This window comes from Mobula birostris, chromosome 4 (genome assembly GCF_030028105.1).
Source record: "Mobula birostris isolate sMobBir1 chromosome 4, sMobBir1.hap1, whole genome shotgun sequence".
Classification (NCBI taxonomy): Eukaryota; Metazoa; Chordata; class Chondrichthyes; order Myliobatiformes; family Myliobatidae; genus Mobula; species Mobula birostris.
In genome coordinates, this window is record NC_092373.1 from 107,726,684 (window position 1) to 107,752,351 (window position 25,668).

The 25,668-nt window shown below is 40.5% G+C and overlaps 2 protein-coding genes across 6 annotated transcripts in view; one reads left to right on the top strand and one right to left on the bottom strand.

Annotated features, from left to right (window-relative positions):
- Positions 1-16,676, bottom strand: part of lyar (Ly1 antibody reactive homolog (mouse)) — a 36,479-nt gene extending 19,803 nt beyond the window's left edge. For 2 of the 4 annotated variants that reach the window (XR_011885744.1, XR_011885745.1), the window contains exons 1-3: positions 16,408-16,676; positions 13,132-13,297; positions 9,621-9,735 (exon numbers count right to left, since the gene is read on the bottom strand). Coding sequence is in view for 2 of the 4 variants with exons in the window: in XM_072255893.1 (XP_072111994.1) it covers positions 9,621-9,735; positions 13,132-13,253 (237 nt within the window). In the remaining 2 variants the exon portion in view is untranslated. The remainder of the gene's footprint in view (positions 1-9,620; positions 9,736-13,131; positions 13,298-16,407) is intronic. The other 2 variants (XM_072255894.1, XM_072255893.1) reach the window with 2 other exon arrangements.
- Positions 16,466-25,668, top strand: part of zbtb49 (zinc finger and BTB domain containing 49) — a 31,492-nt gene continuing 22,289 nt past the window's right edge. The window contains exons 1-3 of one of the 2 annotated variants that reach the window (XM_072255892.1): positions 16,466-17,018; positions 17,466-17,521; positions 20,927-21,096. In XM_072255892.1, the coding sequence (XP_072111993.1) occupies positions 20,939-21,096 (158 nt within the window). In that variant the 5' untranslated portion in view covers positions 16,466-17,018; positions 17,466-17,521; positions 20,927-20,938. The remainder of the gene's footprint in view (positions 17,019-17,465; positions 17,522-20,926; positions 21,097-25,668) is intronic. The other variant, XM_072255891.1, reaches the window with a different exon arrangement.

Genomic DNA, 25,668 nt, shown 5'->3' on the forward strand with positions numbered 1-25,668 from the left:
CAAGTTCAACTTTTGTCTCATCTGTCCACAGAACATTGTCCCAGAAGGGTTGTGGATCATCCAGGTGGTCTTTTGCAAACTTGAAACATACAGCAATGTGTTTTTTTGGAGAGCAGTGGTTTCCTCTGTGGTGTCCTTCAAAATAAAATCCTTGCTCGGTGTTTTTCTTAAAGTGGACACATGAACAGACACTTTAGCAAGTTCTATAGATTTCTGCAGGTCTTTTGCTGTTACCCTCGGGTTCTTTTCCACCTCCTTCAGCATTCATTGATTGGAACACCTGACTCCAAAAAGCTTTTGTAGAAGGCATTACCCCAGAGGTTCACATACCTTTTTGAACCTAAACTGTGATTGCTTAAATGATACGCTCAGTATTGACGAGAAATAGTACAATTATTTATGTTTTATTAGTTTAGGCAGTTTGTGTTTGTCTATTATTGTGACTTAGGTGAAGATCAGACCATATTTTATGAGTAATTAATCCAGAAAATGATGTAACTGCAAAGGGTTCACAAACTTTTTCTTGCATCTGTATCTCACTTCGGTAACCTGACTCATCACCACCTGTGATTCCTCCAGCAAAAGTAGTGCAGACAGCAAATTTGAAAATGGCCTTGGATTTGTGCAAAACCAAACAGTAATTTATGTATTGAGAGTAGAAAGGGTGGCAAAGGTGCATCCTTGAGGTCCACCTGTGTTGATGGTCAATGAGGAGGACATACTGTTACTGAAATCCTCACTGACTGAGGAAAACAAGTATCCAGCTGCAGATGGAGGTTCAGAGGCCCATGTCTTGAAACTTGATGATGAACTTGGGTGGGATCACCGCATTGAATGCCAAACTGTAATCGATGAACAGCAGCCTGACACAAGAGATTCTGTTGTCCAGATGGCCCAAAGCAGAGTGAAAAGTTAGAGAAATCACATCTGCTCTTGACCTGTTGTGTCAGTAGGCAAATTGGAACCAATTCAGTTAATCTTTGAGACAAGAGCAGACTGGCACCATGACCAACCTCTCAGGCACTTCATTACAGTTGGAGGTTAGTGCCAACAGACAGCAGTCACTAAAGTACATATCCATGCTCTTCTTCAGCATCAGTACACTAGATGCCTTGTTGAGGCGAGTGGGAACCTCAGACTGCAGAAGAGAGTTTGAATACGTCCATAGATACTCCAGCCAGTTGATCTGCACAGATCTTTAGTACTCAGCCAGGTAACCGTCAACATCAATTGTCAAAGTACAGATATAACTTATCAAAAGAGATTCTGCAGATGCTAGAAATCTTGAGCAACACACACACAATGTTGGAACAACCCAGCAAGTCAGGCAGCATTTAATGAACAGTCTACGTTTTGGGCTAGAGAAACCTTTGCAGATGATTTTTTGGCCACGACTATAATGTTAAGAATGTAATAATTTAGTGCGGTTTCATCCAACTGGACAATGGCAGACAGCTGATAAGAGAAGGATGAAGTGGACAACTAGGTAAAGAATGCTGACAGCTCAAGGTGGGCAGAGGGTAGCAAGGAGAAATAGATAGATAAAGGTTGGCTGTACGTCATGGTAAAAGGGAACCCAATTGGTAGGATTTAAACACAGAGCACTGGGAATGGTGGGTATGTACTTGGGAGGTTGCAACACATTTGTGGAAGAAAGAGATTGAAATTGGAATGACAGTTTGCAAGAATGGAAAGTCTTAAGATTTGTCATTGGGTAGGATGATTACAACAGATTCGAAAGTGAAGGAGATAGTATCAGAAGACAAAAGTATTTACATTTTTGGCTAGCACAGGAATCAGTAATCCGTAGTGTCATCATAAACAAGAGAAAACCTGCAGATGCTGGAAATCCAAGTAAGACACACACAGAATGCTGGAGGAACTCAGCAGGCCGGACAGCATTTACAGAAAAGAGTATCCAGTCGATGTTTCCGGCTGAGACTCTTCATCAGGACTGCAGTGTCAAGATTATTGTTAAAAGGGTCAAGTGGTCTCATGATGGGCCAAGAGGAAGCACAAGGGGAAACAGGAAAGAAACAAGAGAAAGTTGTGAATTTACAGACAAGACCAAGACAAACAGGGAAAACAGGCACAGATTTGAGAAAAGTAGCCTGGTCATAAAACTGGAACTGCTGGAGAGAAGCTTAAGCTATCAGTAAAATAGTAACTACTGCCACCTGGCTTCCATGTATGGGATACTAATTCCAGATAAACACTTCATACTTCACATCAAAAACAAACTGATCATAATCTACTGTCTTTTATATATTTAAAAAAATGGTACAAACATTTTATCATAACCAGGCTGAAAAATAATCATTGCTCATGGGTGCAAGATCATTGTATCCCATTTGGACCAAAGTTCTGTATTTTGTTGCATGGTGATAAATGAGGTGACAGTTTAATGTGATTAGAGATGAATGGTCCAGAGCATTTGGCTTATAATAGGTCTCTGTTCACACTAGGCTCAGTATGGCACTTTTATATCATAATTATGGATTCTGCTTTACACACAACGCACCATAAATATTCCTCTGACCCTATATTAAACCAGCAGCAAAGGATCTGATGAAAAAGTTATTGACCTTATTTCACTCACTAATGATGCTGCCTGATCTGTTGGCTATCTCCAGCAGTTTTCATTTTTATTTCAGATTTCTAACATGTGCACTATGTTTTGGAGCTACACAGCTTACCTGAAAACTGTTCTTGAAGGTACAGTTAGACAAAATAAAATGTGGGCTGAATCAAACAGACAGAATGTGTGAAACACAAATCAGTTACTGCAAAAGTGTTAATATCTGAAATAGATTTTCATCCTCAGTTTTTAAAATTTGCATTGTTTTAGAAATGTTCACCATAACTTTTACATATATAAATGGACTTTAATTCCTGAGTATAATAGGTAGTTTTAAAATAGAACTAATAATGTACTGAAACAATTGCATTCAGTAAGATCATAAGACATGGGAGTAGAATTAGGCCACGCAGCCCACTGAGCCTGCTCTGCATTCCATTATGGCTGCTTTATTATCAACTCAACCCCATTCTCCTGTCTTCTCCCCACAAGCTTTGACGCCCTTCCTAATCATGATCCTATCAACCTCTATTTTAAATATAACCAATGACTAGGCCACCACAGCTGTCTGTGGCAAAGTCCCCTGGGCCTGATGGGATTTACCTCAGCTTATTGAGGCAGGCAAGAAACGAGATTTGCTGGGGCCTTGACCAGTATCTTCCTGTCCTCTCTAGGCACAGGCCAGTCCCCAGAGGACTGACGAGCAGCTACCGCTGCATCTCTATTTAAGAAGGGAACAAGGGAAAATCCCGAGAACTATAGACTGATGAGTCTCATGTCAGTTGTTGGGAAATTTGCTGGAGAAAATTCTCAGAGATAGGATATATCGATTCTAATCCACCTACTGTCTTTTGTTGGCTTTCCTCCATGATGTCCTGTTTAAGTTCAGAGAAAATAAGAAGTTGGACATTTGATATATCCTTCAAATTTGAGCAAATCTGGCAACCTTTTATTCATTATTTTCATTTGATTTATTACTCTTTCAATTTTTTTTCAAAAATTTTAGATTTGATCAGAAAGTCATATCCTCAGAATGGGCTGACCAGTCCCCGTTTTTTTCCTTATAGTGTAGTGGGGTTTTTTCCCCTCTCATTTTAAAAACTTAGTTTTTTTTCTCTCTCTATGAATTGATAAGATAATTAGTTGTCTTTTTTTTATATTATGTATTTGCTTAATACTATGTATGATTTTGATAATGTCTATTTCACTTTTTGTTTGTATTGTTATTGATATATATATTTGAGACAATTTTCCTCTTGTTTGTATATATCAAGGCTGATATAAATCAATAAAAAGATTAATAAAAAAAAGACATGAGTATTTGGAAACCATGGCCTAATTAGGGAGTATGGCTTTCTGCGTGGCAAGTTGTGTCTTACCAACTTGATTTGAGTTTATTTGATAAGGTGACAAGAGGATTGATGAAGGCAGAGCAGTGGATTTTTTTTTTTAAGGTGCTTGACAAAGTCCCTAGTGGGAGGCTAATCCATGATCAGGATGCATGGGGTCCGCAGCGAATTGGTTGCTTGGAATCAGAACTGGCCTGCGACATTGTGGTCGAAGGGATTTATTCGAGCTGGACGTCTGTAATTAGTGGTGTTCTGCAGGGGTCTGTGATGGGACCTCTGCTGTTTGCGATGTGATGTATATAAATGACCCAGATGAAAATTTACAGTGCCTATATGAAGTATTCACCCCCCCTTGGAAGCTTTCATGTTTTATTGTTCTGCAACATTGTATCACAGTGGACTTAAGTTAGCTTTTTTGACACTGATCAACAGAAAAGACCTTTTGCGTCAAAGTGAAAACAATTTTTTACAAATTGGTCTAAATTTATTACAATTATTAAACATAAAAATAATTGATTGCATAATTACTCCTTTCAAGTCAGTATTTAGTAGATGCACATTTGGCAGCAATTACAGCCTTGAGTCTGTGTCTCCATCAGCTTTGCACATCTGGACACTGCAAGTTTTTCCCCATTCTTCTTTATAAAACTGATCAAACTCTGTCAGATTGCATGGGGATCATGAGTGAACAGCCCTTTTCAAGTCCAGCCACAAATTCTCAATTGGATTGAGGTCTGGACTCTGACTTGGCCACTCCAGGATATTAACTTTGTCGTTTTAAGCCATTCCTGTGTAACTTTGGCTTTATGCTTTGGGTCATTGTCTTGCTGGAAAACAAATCTTCTCCCAAGTCACAGTTCTCTTGCGGACTGCATCAAGTTTTCCTCCAGGATTTCCTTGTATTTTGCTGCATTTATTTTACTCTCTACCTTCACAAGCCCTCCAGGGCCTGCTGAAGTAAAGTATCCCCACAGCAGGATGCAGCCACCACCATGCTTCATGGTGTGTTTTTGATGACACATGGTGTCTGATGGCTAAAAAGCTCAATTTTGATTTCATCAAACCATATAACCTTCTTCCAGCTGACTTCAGGGCCTCCCATGTGCCTTCTGACAAACTCCAGCCAAGATTTCATGAGGTTTTTTTCCCCAAATGGTAGCTCTTTCTTTGCCACTCTCTTATAAAGCTGCGACTGGTGAAGCACCTGGGCAACAGTTGTTGTTTGCACAGCCTCTCCCATCTCAGCTAATGAAGCTTGTAACTCCTCCAGAGTGGTCACAGGTCTCTTGGTGGCCTCCATCACTAGTCCCCTTCTTGCACAGTCACTCAGTTTTTGAGGGCAGCCTGCTCTAGGCAGATATATAGCTGTGCCATATTCTTTTCATTTCCTGATGATTGACTCCAAGGGATATTCTGTGACTTGGAAATCTTCTTGTATCCATCTCCTGACCTGTGCTTTTCAATAACCTTTTGATGGAGTTGCTCAGAGTGTTCTTTTGTCTTCATGGTGTAGTTTTTGCCAGGATACTAACTCACCAGCAGTTGGACCTTCCAGATACAGGTGTATTTTTACTACAATCAATTGAAACACCTTGATCTCCATTTAACTAATTATGTGACATCTAAAACCAATTGACTGCACCAGTGACGACTTGGTGTGTCATATTAAAGGGAGTGAATAGTTATGCAATCAATTATTTTGTGTTTTATATTTGTAATTAATTTAGATCACATTGTAGAGATCTGCTTTCACCTTGACATGAAAGAGTCTTTTTCTGTTGATCAGTGTTAAAAAAGCCAAATTAAATCCACTGTGATTCAACATTGTAAAACTATAAAACATGAAAACTTCTGGTGGGGGGAATACTTTTTATGGGCACTGCAGATGAGTGGGTTAATAAGTTTCTGGATGATATCAGGATTGGTGAAGCTATGGATAACATAGAAGACTAGCAAAGAATACAGCATGTTATAAAGCAGATACAGATATGGACAAAGAAATTGCAGATGCGGTTTAACTCAGATAAATGTGAGGTATTGCACCTTGGTCGGGCAAGTGAAAGGAGACCCTTAACAGTGTTGCTGAGCAGTGAGATCTTGGGGTCCAACTTCACAGCTCCATGAAAGTGATTACATAGGGTGGTTAAGAAAGCTTATGGAATGATTGCTTTTATTAGTCAAGGCATTGAGTTCAAAAGTCAGGAGGTTATCTTATACCCTCATAGAACCCTAGTTAGGCCACGTCTGGAGTATTGTGTGCAGTTCTGCTCACCCCACTACGGGAAGAATGTTGAGGCTTTGGAGAGGGTGACGAAGAGGTTTACCAGGATGCTGCCTGGTTTAGAGTGCATATGGTATCATGAGAGGCTGGGCAAACTTGGGTTGCATTCTGAAGAGCAGCAGAACCTAAGAGAAGATCTGATAGAGAGGGTTATAAGATTATGAGTAGACAGAGAGTATCTGTTTCCCAGGGTTGAAATGTCTAATACCAGACGGCATGCATTGAAGGTAAGAGGAGGTAGGTTCAAAAGGGATGTGAGGGGTAAGTTTTATTACTCAAAGAGTGGGGATGCCTGGAATGTGCTGCCTGGTCTGGTGGCAGAGGCAAATACATTAGAGCTTTTAAGCAAGCTTTTAAAAGGCACATGAATATGAGGAAGTTGGAGTGATATGGACATTAGGTAGGAGAGACTAGTATTTGGGTTTATTTAATTTACTTTTTAGCTGGTTCAACAAAACATTGTGCACTGAAGGACATGTTTCTACGCAGTATTGTTCTATATTCTATGAATTCTACAGATTCACCTCCTCTAACTTAAGAAATTTGTCCTCCTCTCTGTTCTAAAGGGCCGTCCTTCTATTCTGAGGCTGTGCCCTCTGGTCCTGTACTCACAGACTATAGGAAACATATTCAAGCCTTTCAATATTCAAAAGGTTTCAATCAGATTTCCTCCTTATTCTTCTAAACTGCAGCAATACCTGTCTACAGCCACCAATCAGGCGCCACGGCAACTTAGCGGTTCGTGCAACGCCATTACAGTTTAGGGTGTCAGACTTTGGAGTTCAATTCTGACGCCCTCTATAAGCAAATTTGTACATTCCTTCCGTGTACATGTGGGCTTCCTTCAGGTGCTTCAATTTCCTCCCACAATACAAAGATGTTCTGTTAGTAGGTTAATTGGTCACCGTTAAATTGTCCTGTGATTAGGCTATAGTTAAATCAATGGGTTACTAGGCGGCATCGTGGCTTAGTGGACCGGAAAGGCCTGTTCCACACTACATCTTTAAATAAGTAAAACTTTCAAAATGTTCCCCATACATTAACCCTTTCATTCCTGGGACCATTCTCGTGAACCTCCTCTGGACCCATTCCAAAGCCAGCACATTCTTAGGCATGGGGCCCAAAATTAATCATAATACTCCAAGTGAGGTCTGATCAGTGCCTTATAAAGCCTCAGCATTATTTCTTTGTGACAGCAGTAAGTAGTTACATGGCAAATTTAATGTCCCAAGGCAATCCACAGAAGTATCATCAGACAAAATTTGAAGGAAATGGTAGAGAAAATGACTAAAAGCTTAACCTTGTGGTAGTTTCCAAGGACAGCCTTAAAAGAAGAACATGTAGAGCTAGGAGATTTGGGAGGAATTGAGAGCACTGATAACTCAAAGTATTATTGCCCCTAAAAGTTTAAAAAAAAACAAAAAGAAAATAACTTTTTAAAATCAAAGTTCCATTTAACCTACGAAGGTGGTGAGCAGGGGAGACAGTGCAGTGGTGTTGGAAGATTAGAACTTCAAACAATTATCGAAAAGCTGCATTCCCTTTCCATAAATACTTAATCTAGCAATTGTAAAGTGGGAACCAGAGAGGAGTCAGTTAGCCCAGAGTATAGTCAGCAATGACAACAGTGAGGTGACAAAGAAAACCTTCACTGCAGTTCTCCAAGCATGCCATGGTATATTTTGTCTACATCTGATGCACCAGAAGGGCTCTTGGTTCAAATATGACTACACTAGAATTAAACCAGTCAAATTGGCATAAAATGAACCCCCAATTGATTCAATATATAAAAAGCACAGATCATAAAAATAATAGGTCTTTTCTAAGAAGACAATTAATCTGTTGCATCTGCTAGCGTTTCTGGTTTTAACTTTGCACATGTTATCAAAAATCAGCATAAGATCTTATTCATAAAATCTCATTTCAGCTTATTCACAAAATCCCAATTAATTGCCCAAAGATCTTGTTGATCTTCACTAATATCCTAACACAATTGTGATAATTTCCACAACTTCTGAATGTTGTTTATACAAATACAGTAAGTAAAATTCCAGTGAGATCGAACTAAGAAGCTCAGCAGCACATACATGTGATTCACCCAGCTTTTTAAAATCTTTAACAATGAAATGGTGGATTCTGGCTAATTGGGACGCATCAGGACCAGTACATCTTGGCCTAATTAAATGGTTGCTCCAATTATCCTAATGGGGCTAAGTTTCATGGAAATAGTTTAAAAGGTATAAAAAAGACAAACTATCATTTAAATGAGTAACAAATTTTGTACTTAAGTGAAATACAGAACAAATCTGAACATCACCAATATTACTACAGTACTATAGATCTGTGTATTAGTTTGTAATGCTTACCGACGGAGGAACTCATCGAGTATAGGCTGGCATAATACTCGAATGGTAAACTATCCATTCTTAGCCCCTTCAAACATTGAGATAAATGTTTTTCCCAATAACCAATTTGTCTTCATCAGTTCCTGACAAATTTGAACACAACACAGTTATGCAATCCATTGCTTTCTTTGAACCTGGTAGTGTCGCATGTTTGTAGCAAAGGGAACCATCACGAGAGAAATAAAAAGGCCTGTTTCATCAGCATTGCAGATATCATCTGCACAAATTTTTGAAGCAAGTTGGGGAGTTTTGTAGACTTCCATTTTTTCTGCACTTAGAGCAGCAGCACTGCTTTTGTGCTTCCTTGGAATTTAATGTGGTGCCTACATTTCCATCAAGGCAACATCTGTTGCTTTAAAATCTTCATGACCCAGCTCATCAGACCTGCTTTCTTTTAAACATTGCTCCACTGACATGTTTACCTTGTCCAGTTACAATAGAAAACTATTGACTGAGGTAGTCTTCAACATCTGGATCCTTAAATTCATGCTTTCGTTTCTTTGGATGTTCCCTGTTGCCCTTTTTGCATAATGCTTATTCTTCTCACAGCTAATCTTGCTGACGTTCAAGCGTGCAGTTGGAGATTTTGCCACTCCAGTTATCTCTGACGGCTGATGATGAATGGTGTTAGGCAGATGGCTTTTAACTTGGCCCAACAGGGTGATATTTCTCCCCTTTTTTGGCTAGTGTCAAATCTTTTTTTGACAAAGGTCTCAAATATTTTTTTAGTCAAAAAAAATGATCAAAAATCACTGCTATTTGAACTGGCATCCGTTGTCCCAAATGAATAACATAACAGAAGCACACACAACTGTTCGCTCTCAGCACAGTGTAGGATCTAACAGCCACGTAAGTGCATGCGACCAACCATCTCCTGCCCCAATTAAACAAAGGGAACCCTGGCTATTTTGTCGTTCGTTTTTGTCCTTGAAGAGTTGTCCCAATTAACCAGAATCCACAGTACTATGTCTTGAAGCAGTAAAGAAGTTAGAGAGAGATGTATATACCTGTATCCACTGCTGCTGCTTCACATCTCCTTTTTTGGCCTTAGCTTCAAAACCTTTCCCACCATACTTCTGATCTTCTGTAATGCATTTTGTATGGGATTTATAATCATTTCCCCTACGATTATTGACAGACTATTATTAGCAGGAAATGTTAAATGATACTTCATTCAGCAATGCAATCAGAAAACTCATTAATGAATGTATGCTGTGCATTTCACTGGGTGGAGATAGTAACCCATACAATGCAACTGCTTCAGAATTTAGTAGTACTGGAAGGACTATCTGATTAAAATTGCAAGTCAGAAATAAAGGGGCTGCAATAGATGATCATTAAAGATAAATATCATTTAAAATCAGATCCATTTTTTCTTATGGAAACAGTGAGTATCAAGCAGAAGTTTTAACATCATCTTTTCACCTCTTTCAACATCAATATTCCTTTTATTCCAAAATATAACTTTTGCTAAAACTTGTAAGTATCTTCTTTCAAAAAGGTAGCAAGCCAGAAACTTCAAACAGCATACAAGTTTAAATTGTGGGAGCAGTGAAAATCTGAATAGACATGTTTTTCTGACTGGAAGTCAGTGACCAGTGGTGTATTGCAGGGATCAGTACTGGGACCTTGCTATCTGTGATATACAGTATATTAACAACTTGCATGTGAGTGTAGGGCGTGGGACTAGTAACTTTGTAGATCAAATGGAAGTAGGTGGTATTGTTGATAGAAAGAAAGGTTATTTAAGGCTAAAGCCGATATACTTCAGATGAAAAATTGGGCAGAGAATTGCCAGTAGAATTTAATCCCAACCACTGTGAAGCAAAGCACTGGATATGAACTCAATGCAGGCAAATGGGATTAGTGTAAATGCTGATGAACAGGGATCCTGGAGATCAAACTGACAATATGTTAGATATAAGAAGCAGGAAGCTGGAGGGGCCCATGAGAAATATAGGGTAGCCAGGAAGGAGCTTAAGAAAGGATTTAGGAGAGCTTGAAGGGGGCATGAGAAGGCCTTGGCATGTAGGATTAAGGAGAACCCCAAGGCATCCTATGCGTATGTGAAGAACAGAAGGATGACAAGAAATAAGGCGGGGCCGCTAAAGGATAAAGAAGGCAATAAGTGCCTGGAGGTGGAGAAGGTTGGGGAGGTCCTAAATGAATACTCTGCTTCAGTATTCACAAGTGAAAAGCACTTTGATCAGGGGAAGTCGAAATAGAACAGGCCTGTGTGCTGGACAATGTGGAGATTAATGAAGAAGTAGTGTTGGATCTTCCTAAAAACATCAAGATTGGTAAGTCCCCAGGGCTGGATGTGACATACCCCAGGTTGCTGTGGGAAGTGACAGAAGAGATCGCTAGAGTAGTAGCTATGATCTTTGAATCCTCTTTGGCTGCAGGGGAGGTGCCGGAGGATTGGAGAATGGCAAACGTAGTTCCCTTGTTTAAAAAAGGTAATAGGGAGAATCCTGGGAACTACAGACCGGTGAGTCTTATGTCGGTGGTCTGCAAACTATTGGAAAGGATTCTTAAGGATAGGATCTACGAGCACTTGGAGAAGTACAGTTACTCAAGGATAGTCAACATGGCTTTGTGAAGGGAAGGTCATGCCTCACGAGCCTAACTGAGTTTTTTTGATGAGGGTAGGGCGGTAGATGTGGTCTACAGGGAGTTTAGCAAGGCATTTGACAAGGTCCCTCACGACAGACTCATCCAGAAAGTCATGAGGCATGGGATCAGTGAGACCTTGGCTGTTTGGATAAAAAATTGGCCTACAGGAAGAAAGCAGAGGGTAGCAGTGGAAGGAAAGTATTCTACCTGGAGGTCGGTGACTAGTGGAGTGCCGCAAGGATCTGTCCTGGGACCCCTGCTCTTTGTGATTTTTATAAATGACCTGGATGAAGAGGCAGAAGGATGGGTGAGTAAGTTTGCGGATGACAGGAAGATTGGAGGAGTTGTTGATGGAGCTGTAGGTTGTCGAAGGTTACAAGAGGATACCTGTATAGACAGGATGCAGAGTTGGGCAGAAAAGTGGCAGATGTAGTTCAATCTGGTTAAGTGTGAGGTGATGCATTTTGGAAGGACAAACCAGAAGGCTGAGTACAGGGTTAACAGTTGGTTACTTAAGAGTGTGGATGAACAGAGGGACCTTGGGGTTCAAATCCATACATCCCTCAAGGTCGCTGCACATGTTGATAGGGTGGTTAAGAAGGCCTATGGGATGCTAGGTTTCATTAATAGGGGGATTGAGTTCAAGAGTAGAGAGGTCATGTTGCAACTCTACAAATCTCTGGTGAGACCACACTTAAAAGAGTATCGTGTTCAGTTCTGATCACCACATTATAGGAAGGATGTGGAAGCTATGGAGAGGGTGCAGAGGAGATTTACCAGGATGTTGCCTGGATTGGAAAACAAGTCTTATGAGGCAAGGTTAGCAGAGCTGGGACTTTTCTCTTTGGAGCGTAGAAGGATGAGAGGGGACTTGATAGAGGTCTACAAGATTATGTTTCCCAGGGCACAAATAGCAAACACCAGAGGGCATATGTACAAAGTTAAGGGAGGGAAGTTTAGGGGAGACATCAGGATTAAGTTTCTTACACAGAGGGTTGTGGGTGCCTGGAATGACTTGCCAGGGATGGTGGTGGAGGCTAAAACATTAGGGGTATTTAAAAGCCTCTTGGCCAGGCACATGGATGACAGGAAAATAGAGGGTTACGGGGTAGTGTGGGCTTAGTATGTTTTTTTTAAGGAATATATGGGTCAGCACAACATTGAGGGCTGAAGGGCCTGCACTGTGCTGTAGTATTCTAGTGTCTAGTGTCTAACACAGGCATATAGGTTCAGGATATGGAATATAAAAGTTAGGATGTCATATTGCAACTTTACCAAACACCCGTTTGTAAAGGTGATTGCACTCGGGGTATTATGTGCAGTTCTGATCGCCACACTACAGGAAGGCTGTGTGAAAAGAGTACAGATGTTCATCAGGATGTTGTCTGGAGGTGGTGGAGGCAGATACAATCATTGCATTTAAGAGATGCTTAGACATGTACTTAAATAAGCAAAGCACTGGATATGAACTCAATGCAGACAACTGAGATTAGTGTAAATGGGCAAAAAAGTTGGCATGGATGTGGTCAGCTGAACTCAGTAACTAACTGAATTATAGTGACAATAAGAATTGATAATCTTAGTTGTACTGTAATGGACAACAGCTCAATGGAAACTTCAATGCTTCCTCCCAAGAGAGAAGAATACAGAGTACTTTCCACAGCCCGACGCTGGCCCCCTAGGCCTGAGTCGACATAGTAGTAGTAGTAGTTGTTCCACAGCATCCTAAATATCCCTTAATGAACAGCCTTATATTAAAACCTCACTGCTGTTTGATCACTCTGCAGTTAATACTTGATGTGTGGTGAAGGGAATCGTAAGTAGTAAAAGAAATAATACAAAAATCTTTAAAGTATAATATAATATGCACAGAACTTGTAGACGTGCAAACCAGATGCCTACCGGAAGTCCTTGCCACAGTCAATACATGACAGACACGAGCAGTTCCGACAGATGTTAAAATGTTTTTCCACTTGAGTTTTCTTAACAGACTCTCCACATCCATTACAGGTAAAGAAGACCATCTTATTTTATTCCAGCTATCTTCTCACACAACACAAAGCAATTCCTATGATAGGAACAGATGTATACATTTGAAGAAGGAAAACAACAATTCTGACACCATCCAAATTTCCAGATTTTCTTACTTGCACAGTTAGTTCTGTTATGGATTGGTTAGCTTATTATTTGTCACATGTACCATGAAAATCTTCGATTTTGTGTGCCATCCAAAGTTCCAACTAGATACTGATAAAAAACAGATTGAAGAATGTAGTCTTGCAATTACACAGAAAGTGCAATACAAAGATTACTGTGTAACTCAGAAAACTTATTGTTGCTCCAGATTTCAAAATCAGAGGCTGTTTTTCACCTCTGCTGAAACAAAGTACAATAATTTTTGTTTTAAAAAAAGCTCTACACTCTGAGTGGATTGCATAAGCATTGCAATACAACGCAAAGAAGAACGGTCAAGCTCTGCACTCATTTAACAGTTGCTTTCAAAGTTTTAATCTTTACTTTCAAGATCAACTGTAGCACTATGGTAATGCATTCATAGCTGATCCTCTTTGGAAGGCTGCATTTATATTAATTTATCAATCTATAAATTATATTAGTATCCCGCATTCTCTTGTATTCTACGAAGTACTTTCTTCGTCCAGAAAGAAGGCACATTTCAAGAAAATACAAGAGAAATGTAAATTATTTATGCCCACTAGAGATTCTGCAAATGCTGGAAACTTGAGCAACACACACAAACTGCTGGAGGAACTCAGCAAATCAGACAGCACCTATGGAGAGGAATAAGCACGTTGTTACAGCCCAAGACCCTTCATGATTCACGCTAATACACTGTAAGTAGTATGGCGCATATTTATGAGAACAAGAGCACTGCAGCACGTAATCCTACAATGCATTAACTGTTACTATTTGAAATAGTATTCATTCTCCAACAGCACAAGTTTAAGTCAATTACATGGCCTAAATGTGGTAAAAACCTCAGGATTCACGAAAGCAACACACATCAAAGTTGCTGGTGAACGCAGCAGGCCAGGCAGCATCTGTAGGAAGAGGTGCAGTCGACGTTTCAGGCCGAGACCCTTCATCAGGACTAGGTTAATTTGCAGGTTGAGTCTGTGGCGGGGAAGGCAAATGCGATTTAGCATTCTTTTCAAGAGGACTAGAATATAAAAGCAAGAAATGTAATGTTGAGACTTTATAAAGCACTGGTGAGGCCTCACTTGGAGTATTGAGAGCAGTTTTTGGCCCCTTATCTTAGAAAAGCGATTCAAAGAAGGTTCATAAAAATGATTCCAGGTTTGAACAGCTTGTCAAAGAAGTACTCACTGGAATTCAGAAAAGTGAAGGCTAACATCATTGAAACATATCGAATGGTGAAAGGCCTTGAGATAGTGGCGTGGAGAGGACATTTCTTACGGTGGGAGAGTCTAAGACCAGAGGACACAGCCTCACCATAGAGGGGTGTCCCTTTGGGACGGAGATGAGGGGGAATTGCTCTAGCCAGAGTGCGGTGAATCTGTGGAAATCACTGCCACAGGCAGCTGTGGAGGCCAAGTCTGTATGTATATTTAAGGCAGACATTGATAGATTCTTGATTAGTCAGGGCATGAAGGAATACGGGGAGAAAGCAGGAGGAGAAAAATGGATCAGCTATGATGAAATGGTGGAACAAACTCAATCGGCCAAATGGCCTAATTCTGCTCCAATGTCTTATGGTCTGAGCCAGATGAGCCAAAGCCACTCTAAACACTGGCGTTCTCACAATGGCCGTAACAAGAATGACAACCCCAGCTGCACCTGCATTGTTTTTGTTCGCTCTTTCAAAAATTAAGAGGCTAATTTTGATGTTACCTGTAATATATTTAGCGAATGGCAAGAGAGTACATAGTACAGAATTTTCATTAATTGCTGTTAGTGAATCAGTGATCCAGTTTCCTCCCAAAAATACCCAGGCCTGTGGGTCACTGCAAATTTTGAGATTTTTACTGGAGTTTAGGTGAGTGGTAGAATCTGGGGGGGGGGCGGGGTGGAGAACAAGGGGAATGTTGAGAAAAATAAAATGGGATGATGGTGATTGAGGGGCAACACTGATGGTGAGCTTAAGGGCCTGTTTCGTTGCTGTATGGCTTTAAAAGATTAGTACAAGTTTGTAAAGCAAATGGAATTTGTGATTTGTCCAGGGAATGGGAGTTTAGTTGAATGTTGGATAGGCAGTCGGGCAACTGAAAAGGCATCCAGAAGGTTTGAATAGGTGGCTTCAATGTGTGGCTAGGTGTTAAGCCCATAAACACAGAAAATCAACCTTTTTTTTTGGATGTTGCTGCAAACATTATTTAGGCAAAAGATGGGGTACTGTGATTGTTAAGGCAGTCTAGTCAAAGATAAGAGACTTGTAGAGCATCCCTCTTCATTGTACCTAGCCAATTATACGGTGCTTCTGGAAACTGCCATGGTTTTTGCATTAAACTATAACGCAAAAACTACTAATTGGATATAAACACGAGGAAATCTGCAGATGCTGGAATTTCAAGCAACACACATAAAAGTCGCTGGTGAACGCAGCAGGCCAGGCAGCATCTCTAGGAAGAGGTACAGTCGACGTTTCAGGCCGAGACCCTTCGTCAGGACCAGCAACTTTTGTGTTAGTTGGATATAAAGTGCATTGGTATACAGCATAATAAATTAATTCATATTTTTCCAGCGTGAGTAACAACCCCTTCACCAACCATTCGGCAGTGCAAATGTTTGATTCCACGAATTACTGATTTTGTGAACCTTAACCCACTTTAATTCGAGTTGATGTCCCGCCCTTGTTAAACAATAATAACTCTGAGCACTGGAATGTTAAAACTATCTTTTTTTCTGGTCGTATTCCGCGTTTATACAGAAATCAAAAGTACAAGGTAAACAAATTACAGGCTGAAAATTAATAACGATGGGAGCATTATTTAAAACAAAATCGGGCCAGGGAGAAAAACGATTCAATCATATCTGAAAACGAACCAAAATAACTAAATTACACCAGTAAACGCCAGAAATAAAACAAACAGATAAGTGAATTAAAAGTTGTCAGGAGTAGGGGATATTTTAGAGATAGGTAATTCTGGTTGCATGCAGAGCCTCAGAACATCCGCGCACATTTACAACATTCACACTTACAGCTATAACCGAAGCTCCTCGTTATCAGTCCACTCCAACCAGTCACTGCACCCGAGCGCTTTCCACGTGCGACACCGGAAAAGGGTACAACGCTCCACTCCTTCCCTCCCGTCCACCCTTCCCGGCCCCAGGTTCCGCGATCGCGGGAATCCGCTGCGAAGGAAAGCTGAGAAAGGAGACAGAGATGCTAAAGAAGGAACTGGAGAGAGAAAATGGAGAACGAGGGGAGTGAAATCCACGGACAATTCGGTTAAGATCCTGCCCGCGAATGTGGGCCGCCCGGGGCTCGTTCCAGTTGTTTGTCGCCGATCAGCGTCACCGCCCTGCGCCTCTCCTCAACAAAGCAGATAGACAACTTCTGATGTGACCCATTGTCAAGGGAAAAGGTGCTGTAAAGCTCAAGGCACAAGCTGCGTCGATTACTACCACCTTCTTCGTGTTCGCGTTCAAGTTTCACCATTCATCTTCTTGGTATTCTTAATTGAGACCGCACAACGTCCTCTAAGTAATTGGGCCTCTTTAGTAATTGTTGTCCTGGAAACCGAATCAGAGAAAACCTTCAGTAAGGCTCGGCAGTGATACAAGAGAGGAGACGTGCAACCTGTCTGAATGTAAGAAATTGCCGTAGAATGAAAGCTTGTAAAGAAGAAATGTGAAGTTTAATGTATTCAAATTCATAATGCCATGATGGTGTCTGTGTTGTTACTCTTGTTAAAATGTTGTAATCTCCAGTATGTGCATGAGCCTAATCTTAAATATTTGTATCTTTTAACTAGTTAAACAAATGTACACTTTGATCCAAAATCAAAAGACTAGAAGCTGGAAATTGAATAAAAATAGAAAATGATGGAAACACTTGACTGTTTTACTATATAGGTGGAGTGAGGAACAATGTTACTGTTTCTTTACAATGATCTTTCAGCAGACTAGTTGTAATGGTGTGTTCTCCATAGATGCTGCCCGACTTGACATGTAGTTCCTGTTTTAATGCAAATTTAGAATGGTACATCGGTATAGCAAGTAAATTAATCCTGATTTGTATTGTTCTCTGTTTGCAGACATGTGACTGCATGGTTCTCCAGTTTCCTCTCACGTCCCAGAGATCTATGGCTTGGTAGGTTGATTGACGACTGTGAATTGCCCCAGAGAATGGGATTTGGGGTGGGCAGCACAGTAGTGCAGAGCTTAGTATGATGCTTTCCAGTACATTCTCTCCGTGACCGTGTGGGGTTTCTCCATATGCTCCGGTTTCCTTCCACAGTAGGTTAATTGGTCATTGTAAATTGTCCCATGATTAAACTAGGATTAGTATTGGGGGATAGCTGTGCGACGTGGCTCAAAGGGCTGGTAGGGCCTATTTCGCGCTTTAGCCCAATAAATAAATAAACAAATTGCTCTGAGCTGCTTTCACTCAATGGGCTAAAATTACCTTTTTGGCACAAGGAAATAGAGACAATCTAACTGATCTTAAGGTCGAAATTAAAATGATGGCTTGTGAGTTTGGTGTTTCATTATTAAATGTATTGATTCAAGAATGTAAAATACTAGCAGGAATAGGCCATGTAATCTCCTTAATTTTGTTTTGCAGTTCAAGATGATAAATGACTATTCTACTATGGATCTTGTCTCCCTCTTTGCCCCAATTCATGGATCTTAATTCTTATCTTTCAAAAATTCATCTACCACGTCCTTAAGTGCTCCCCCACCCCCCCATGGTCTAGCTCCTGCAGTAGTGTGGGGTAGAGAGTTCCTGGAATATGACCACCACCTTATCTTGTAAATTTGTTCTCTTATTCAATGTACTTCCGTTAGTAGAAACATCTCAACATCTACTGTTATACCCCACTTAGGATCTTATGTTTGCAAATGACCTCTTCAAAATCGCAAAGAATTTAAACCTAATTTCTAATATTGGCTAATCGGTAGAGAACTCACTCATCCTTAGAATTGGCTTTGTGAGCCCTTAGACTGTCTCCAATCTTTTCTTAAGTAAGGATACCAAAACCCTGCTGCAGGTGTGGCCTCATTAATTGAAAAAATTAAACAATACTTACCTATTTTTAAACTCTAACCCTCTATTCATAAAGGCCAATATGCCATTTGCCTTCCTATCCACTTTTTCCAAATGCCAAATTCAATTTTTTCTTTTGTTGGCTTTCAAAAACAGTTCAATAATTTTGCATTTTAGATGCTGAATTACGTACTCTGTCTCAAAATTACATGGTGGACCAATCCTGTGTATACTAACACTAAATACCACACACAACTCAGCACCGTGGTGCTGCCAGACTAGCAGATTTCCTGTACTGTATACACAAAATAATCTGCAGATGCTGGGATAAAAGCAACACTCACAACACGCTGGAGGAACTCAGCAGGTCGGGCAGCATCCGTGGAAACGATGAGTCGACGTTTCGGGCCGGAACCCTTCGTCAGGTTCCGGCCTGAAACGTCGACTCATCGTTTCCACGGATGCTGCCCGACCTGCTGAGCTCTCCAGTGTGTTGTGAGTGTTCCTGTACTGTATGTTACAGACATCCCACCTCTGCCGGAAGTTCCGGGAGTCTTCGGCAAATTAATAGTGGCTCCTTGATGCCCGCAAGTTATATACAATGTCCCGGAAATTGATTTTTTTGAGAGCAAGCCTGAGAGAACGTGTGAGAGAGCGAGCGCAAGAGCAAGAAAGCAAGTGCGAGAGAGAGTGAGAGCGACCACGAGAGAGAGTGAGAGCGACCATGAGAGAGAGAGAGAGAGCGAGAAGGCAAGTGCAAGAGAGAGCGAGAAAGCAAGCGCGAGAGAGCGAGAAAGCAAGCACGAGAGAGAGTGAGAGCAAGAAAGCATGAGAGAGTGAGAGTGAGAAAGCAAGCGCGAGAGAACGAGCACGAGCGAGAGTGACCGCAAGTGAGAGAGCACGCGATAGAGAGTGAGAGCAAGAGCGAGAGAGTTCCGAAAAAAGTCAGAGTGGCAGAGTGTTCCAAAAAATATAAAATGTACGTCACCCCAGACTACACTAAAGTGTACCCCTGCCTAATAGGGGTCAAAAATAATGACAGTGTTGCTCACTGCGCTGTTTGCAACAGTGACTTTTCTATTGCCCATGGTGGGTTAAGACTGTAAAAGACATGTTGAGGTGAGTTTAACAGGTGTCATTTGTTCATTAGCATAGCGAACGTTATTTAAGCTAGCTGGCTAGCTGCTAAGGAGCTACTCTACTGCAGACATCCCACTTCTCCCGTGAGTCTCCCGCAAGTTGATGGTGCTACCTCCCTGAAATGAGTTTTTGCAGGGTGGGATGTCTGATGTTATTTCTATAGAATTGCTGCCCGTGCACTTGTAATTCAGTTTATTTTCAGGGTGTTAGACAGTATTGTAATACATTGATTAGTTTAAGGGGAACATGGGAATCAGCAGCCAAGTGAGTGGGAAAGGGAGTTTGGGAATGGGCCCTGGTGAGTTGAAAGGGAGCTGACAAGCATTATCTGGCCTGTGTAGTTTTCCTGTACTTTCAATGATAAAAAAAGATTTTACAGCAATGCATTGTAAACAGTCCATCTAAAAATAAAAACAAATGCTGGGCAAGTATCCTCAAGCCTGATAGCATCTCTGGGGAGAGGGAAAAAACCTTTCATCAGACTTGAAGGGTGCTCTAGAAGGGAGGTAAGGCATAATGATCCATTTGACTCATTTACTGTAGAGATTAATGGTTTGTGAGAAGATGGGTATTTAGGAAAGTAGTGTATGGCAAAAGGGTAGGTATTTGAATTGTAATTTGAAAGAAATATGCTTTCAAAGTAAACTAGTTAACAAATTATTGAAATGAAAGTATTTATTCCACTTTGTATAAATCTGTAGATTAACATAGTTTTAAACCAAGCCTATTAAGATGGAAGAAGTAAGTTATGTATTGTTCTGAAGAACAATGATTGACTTAAAGTCAGAGGCAGTTTAACTGCACAGGAATAAGTTTTGTACATAGAAATGTAAGCCCGTACAGAGTTTTGAAATTGCAGTTATCCATTCCCTCCTTTTACCCTGTACATCTCATTAAATAACAGAGCATGATTTTACTATATTTACATGATATATTGCTTTCCATTATTTGTGAAGAGGTTCTTCTTTAAAGTTAACACACAGGAAGCTACTAGGCCAATGAAGTCCCTGCTGCCAATTCACCTGCGTAATTCTGTCCACTACCCCTTTCTCTGAAGCCTTGCAGTTTTCTCTCCACAATATATTTCTCCAATCTAACCTACTCCTGCCACATCTGTAGGCAGCACACTCCAGCTTCCAAGCGCTTGTTGTGCAAAGGGAGTGATCTCCCAGTATCTGTTCTGACCAGAGCCTTCATCAGTTCAGATCCTATTATCAGTTTTCTCTCAGTTTGTGTTTGTATTTTATAAAGTTTAAGCATCCTTCCTACTTTTATAGTCTATGTCTCTATTGGCAACGTCCAGAACTGTGCATATCATATTCATTACTTTCCCAACCTCCTATGAAGCGGACTGTTTTTCTCTTCAAGGTTAGCAGAAGAATGGCAGCCGAATCCCTAGGAAACCACAGCTGCCATCTTTTACAGCAGCTTCATGAACAGCGAATCCAGGGCTTCCTCTGTGACTGCATGCTGGTGGTGAAGGGTGTCTGCTTTAAGGCCCATAAGAATGTGCTAGCAGCATTTAGCCAATACTTCAGGTAGGCATGAATAACTTGTATGACTTGTTGTAAAAGTGTGAACTGGAGTTATGCTTGGGTTATTTTAGTATCAGCCTTCCTTTGGCTAATGTACATAACTGTCAACAGAATTGCTGATCTGGTTATGTCTTCCAGAGAGTAATCACTTCTAAGCATCACAATTGTCTCCTATCAGTAATGTGTTTATAGTACACATTTAATGTTTTCAACTGAAATGGAGATTCATCAGTTAAATTATAACAAAAGGCATCTAATTCAAAACACTTTCTGCATCAAACTTTTCAATGGTTTCTATTTGGTAGGGACAGAATCTTTCTTCTTTTCCTTTGGAAAGCTACAAAGTCATCTTCCTAAGTTTCTCTTTCTGGAATATTGCTTTAGCCATATCTCACACTGGCTGTGCTATGGCGGACTGAGATCATTAAGTCTGTGCGTACTGACACACTTCTCATAGGATATTTGAAGTGTTTCCATGTTGCAGACAGGACACTGACGAAGGGTCTCGGCCCAAAACGTCGACTGTACCTCTTCCTAGAGATGCTGCATGGCCTGCTGCGTTCACCAGCAACTTTGATGTGTGTTGCTTGAATTTCCAGCATCTGCAGAATTTCTCGTGTTTGTGTTTTCAACTCGATACGTGCTTGATCCAGCAACTCTTTGACACTATGCTCTTTCTCAGAAACCCTGGAGTCTCATCACCCTCATCTATGCCAGGTTTACTGGAAGTAATCTCATCAGAACAATTTGTTCAGAACCTGTACCTTCCAACTTATCCCTTCTTTTATTCCCAAATTTTACCCACTTGACCTTGTTTGATGATCCTCCCTAATATTATTAGGGAGAACATCACAGTAAAGTAGAGCAGCTCTCTACTTGACTCTCTACACACACAACTGCGTGGCTAAGCACAGCTCAACTACCATCTATAAATTCTCCGATGACACCACTGTTGTTGGTAGAATCTCAGATGGTGATGAGGAAGTGTATATGATTGACTGGTTGAATAGTGTCGCAATAATGGCCCTGTGTCAACAAGACTAAGGAACTGAGTGGAAGGGAAAGTTGTCAGAACACAGTAGATCTCAACAAGGGGTCAGCAGTGCAAAGGGTGAGCGGAGTCAAGTTCCTGGGTGTCAACGTCTCAGAGGTTCTATCCTGGGCCCAACATTTTGAAGCAATCACAAAGAAGTACATCAGTGGTTCTACATCATTAAGACCTTGAGAGGATTTGGTATGTCACCTAAGGCTCTTACAAATTTTTATAGAAGTGCAGTGGAGCGCATTCTGACTGCATCACAGCCTGATATGGAGGTTCTAATGCACAGAATCTCAAGAGGCTGCAGAGGCTATAGACTGGGTCATTTCCACCATGAACGTAAGCCTCCCACTATCAAGGACATCTACAAGAGGTGTTAACTCAGGAAGGTGGCATCCATCATTAAGGACCGTCAGAATATGTGAGATCATTATGATCTTCTTAGCACGATCATCAGGAAGGTGGTACAGAAATCTGATGACACACACTCAGCAATTTAGAACAGCTTCTTCTCTCTGCCATTAGATTTCTGAGCAGTCCATAAACTCACTGACACTACTTCAATATTCCTTTGTTTTTGCATTATTTATTTATTTTTGTAATTTATGTCCATTGTCTTTGCGCTTTACTACTGCTACAAAATAACAAATTTTACGTCACACGTCAGTGACAATAATTCTGATTCTGACCCCTCCTCGGTCATGTCTGAAACTTCTGTACCCCAGATCCTGTGATTACAATAATATCGTAATTGCATGTGCTCATTCATGCTCCAAGCTCATCTAACGTATCCTGGGGCTTCTCGCATTAAAGTAAATGCAGTTGAGCCTACCAGCATTCTGCATGTTCAGCACTGCAAATTCATAACTTTTGAAGAATACTCTTGATTTGTTTTAGATCATGGTAGATTTATTTTTTGTTGATATAGCAAACTGAAAATGTTAAGATTACCATTCAGTCTTGCATGTCTTTCCTGTTTGGATATGCTCGCAGCAAGTTGCATCTGCAGTGGTGTGGTTTATTACTACCTTAGCTTAATTACCCTGCCTGCCCTTGTGGAGAGAACTGTCCATCTTAATTGTGGACCATCATTCTCAGTGGCTGCTTTTACTGTAGCTACACTTCGTGACTCTGGTTCTGAAAATTCTACAAACTCTTGGCGCCTATCAAATGAGGCTGTGGAGATGTATGAGACAGCAGATGGCTGGAATTGTCAACAATTTCTTTCCTCCCACAGTTGCTTGTTGTTTGTTTTCCTACCTGACTGGTCTTCTGTTTGGGTGGGGCTGTTGTACCCTGAACACGAGGGACTCCTGGGTCCCGTTGCCATCTAACAATGGATCTTTTCCACAGGGGCAGTACCTTAGTCTGAGTGGCTCAATCCAATCCATGCCCATGATGGCTTATGTGACTTATAACAATAATGAGCAATTGGACCCCTCTGTCTCTGGCAGTCCAGTAGTCCACCTCCCCTGTAAAGCAAAAATGATGCATTTTGGCTCTGCCTCAAGTGGTTGAGGATTCCTGATACATTCTTTGTTATACAACTTGTTGACTTGCCAATCTGGTTTCTTACATTTGGTTTCTGAATTAATTAGGTGGTCAAGAATCTTTGGCCTAGGGTGCCCAATTAATACCACTCAACACTTACATTTCCACCTGCTTGTCAATCCACCATATGTACTCCATTGTAACAGTTGCTTAAGTTTAAGCTTGTCCTTTGTGTTTGAAATACCACCTTCACTGGCGATTACATTCTTTGAGGCCTTTCACCTCAGTGTATTATGCTCAACTTTGTTACAGTATGACAACAGCCATTTTGAATGCTGTTCTGAGATCAGGTGTTATCTGTGACTAACAGTTTTACAGACGCATGCTTCCCCACCTTTTGCGTTCCTGACTTGATTTCCTAACAGAGCCTCTTGGAGCATACGTATCCTTAAGTAGATTACATTGCAATCACCTTTACTATTATTTCTCGTCTTGAGTAAAACAGCCTCATGTATTTAAGGACTATGTCCATGTTAGTCACCTTCCTATAGTTTTCTTTGAACTTGCTTTTTTAATTCCAGTGTGTGAAAGTGTTTTGCCAGAACTCTGTCCTGTAACATAGAAACGTAGAAAATAGGTGCAGGAGTAGGCCATTCAGCCCTTCGAGCCTGCACCGCCATTCAGTATGATCATGGCTGATCATCCAACTCAGAACCCTGTACCAGCCTTCCCTCCATACCCCCTGATCCCTTTAGCCACAAGGGCCATATCTAACTCCCTCTTAAATATAGCCAATGAACTGGCCTCAACTGTTTCCTGTGGCAGAGAATTCCACAGATTCACTCTCTGTGTGAAGAACATTCCAGACATGGAAGAATCTCACAGTGTCTGATTTTAAAAGGTTCAGAAATTACAACTTCTTATTAACGTTTTTAGCCTGACTTCATATTCACCAAACAATTCCTCTTGTCTGTGCTACTGAACTTGAAACTCTCTAAAATCTCTGAAGATAGCTCTTCAATAGATTTTTATGCCCATTTATGAAATTTTGTCTGTAATTCATGGCAATGGTAGACTTGCCAATATCCCTCATTTCCAGAACAAACTTAGCAACAATATTTCCTTCTCTTGGCTCTGTTCTGTAACCTCTGTAACCAATATCATTCATCCCTATAAATTTTTTTCAGTAATTCTTTTTGACAATCCTCCTCTTTTGAATAATTGAGAAATATTCAAAAAGAATATTTGATAGTATTTTATTTGAGCACTTAAATTTGAAATAAGCTGTGGTCTTGGAAGTCTGTGTAAGTTAGTAACACTAGTGACAAGACATCCAAGGGCTGAGTTTTCAATACCATAGTTTACCAGAAAGCTGTAATTATTTTTTTGGTAATTTTTTCAATGAATTTCATCATCAAACATTTCCATAAGATGTATTTTGGATACTGGACATGTATATCATATTTGTCACAAATCTCCACATAATATTTATCTGGGGTATACACTTACAGAAAGGAGAGGAAAGAAAGAACAATCGAAAGAAGAAAACTATGTACAGAGTAGGGAGTGATTTTTTTTTAACAACATATTCATTGACTTGTGAGAATAAAATCAGGCCTATGAGATGTTATGTAGTTAAACCATTTTTTCCAGTATGAATAAAATTGTTCCAATTTATGATTAACAGATGTTGTTCTCCATTTTGTAAATGTCCATTGTAATTTCCAATCATACATTTAAAGTTGGGCTCTCCTGTGATAACCATTTCCTGGTAAGGGTCTTTTTACCAGCCACCAGCAGTACATACATTAAATATTTATCTCTTTTCAACCATTCTTGAGGTATATACCCAAAATATATTGTCTTACTCTCTAAGGGTATTTCACATTCAAAGATGTCTTGTAGGGCAATTTGTATCCCACTCCAATAGTCTTTGATAATGGGGCATTCCCAGAAAATATGATAATGGTTTGCATTTTGATTTCCACAATTTCTCCAGCAAACAGAGGGGTTACTATCATAATGGGATGTGAGAGGGTGTAATA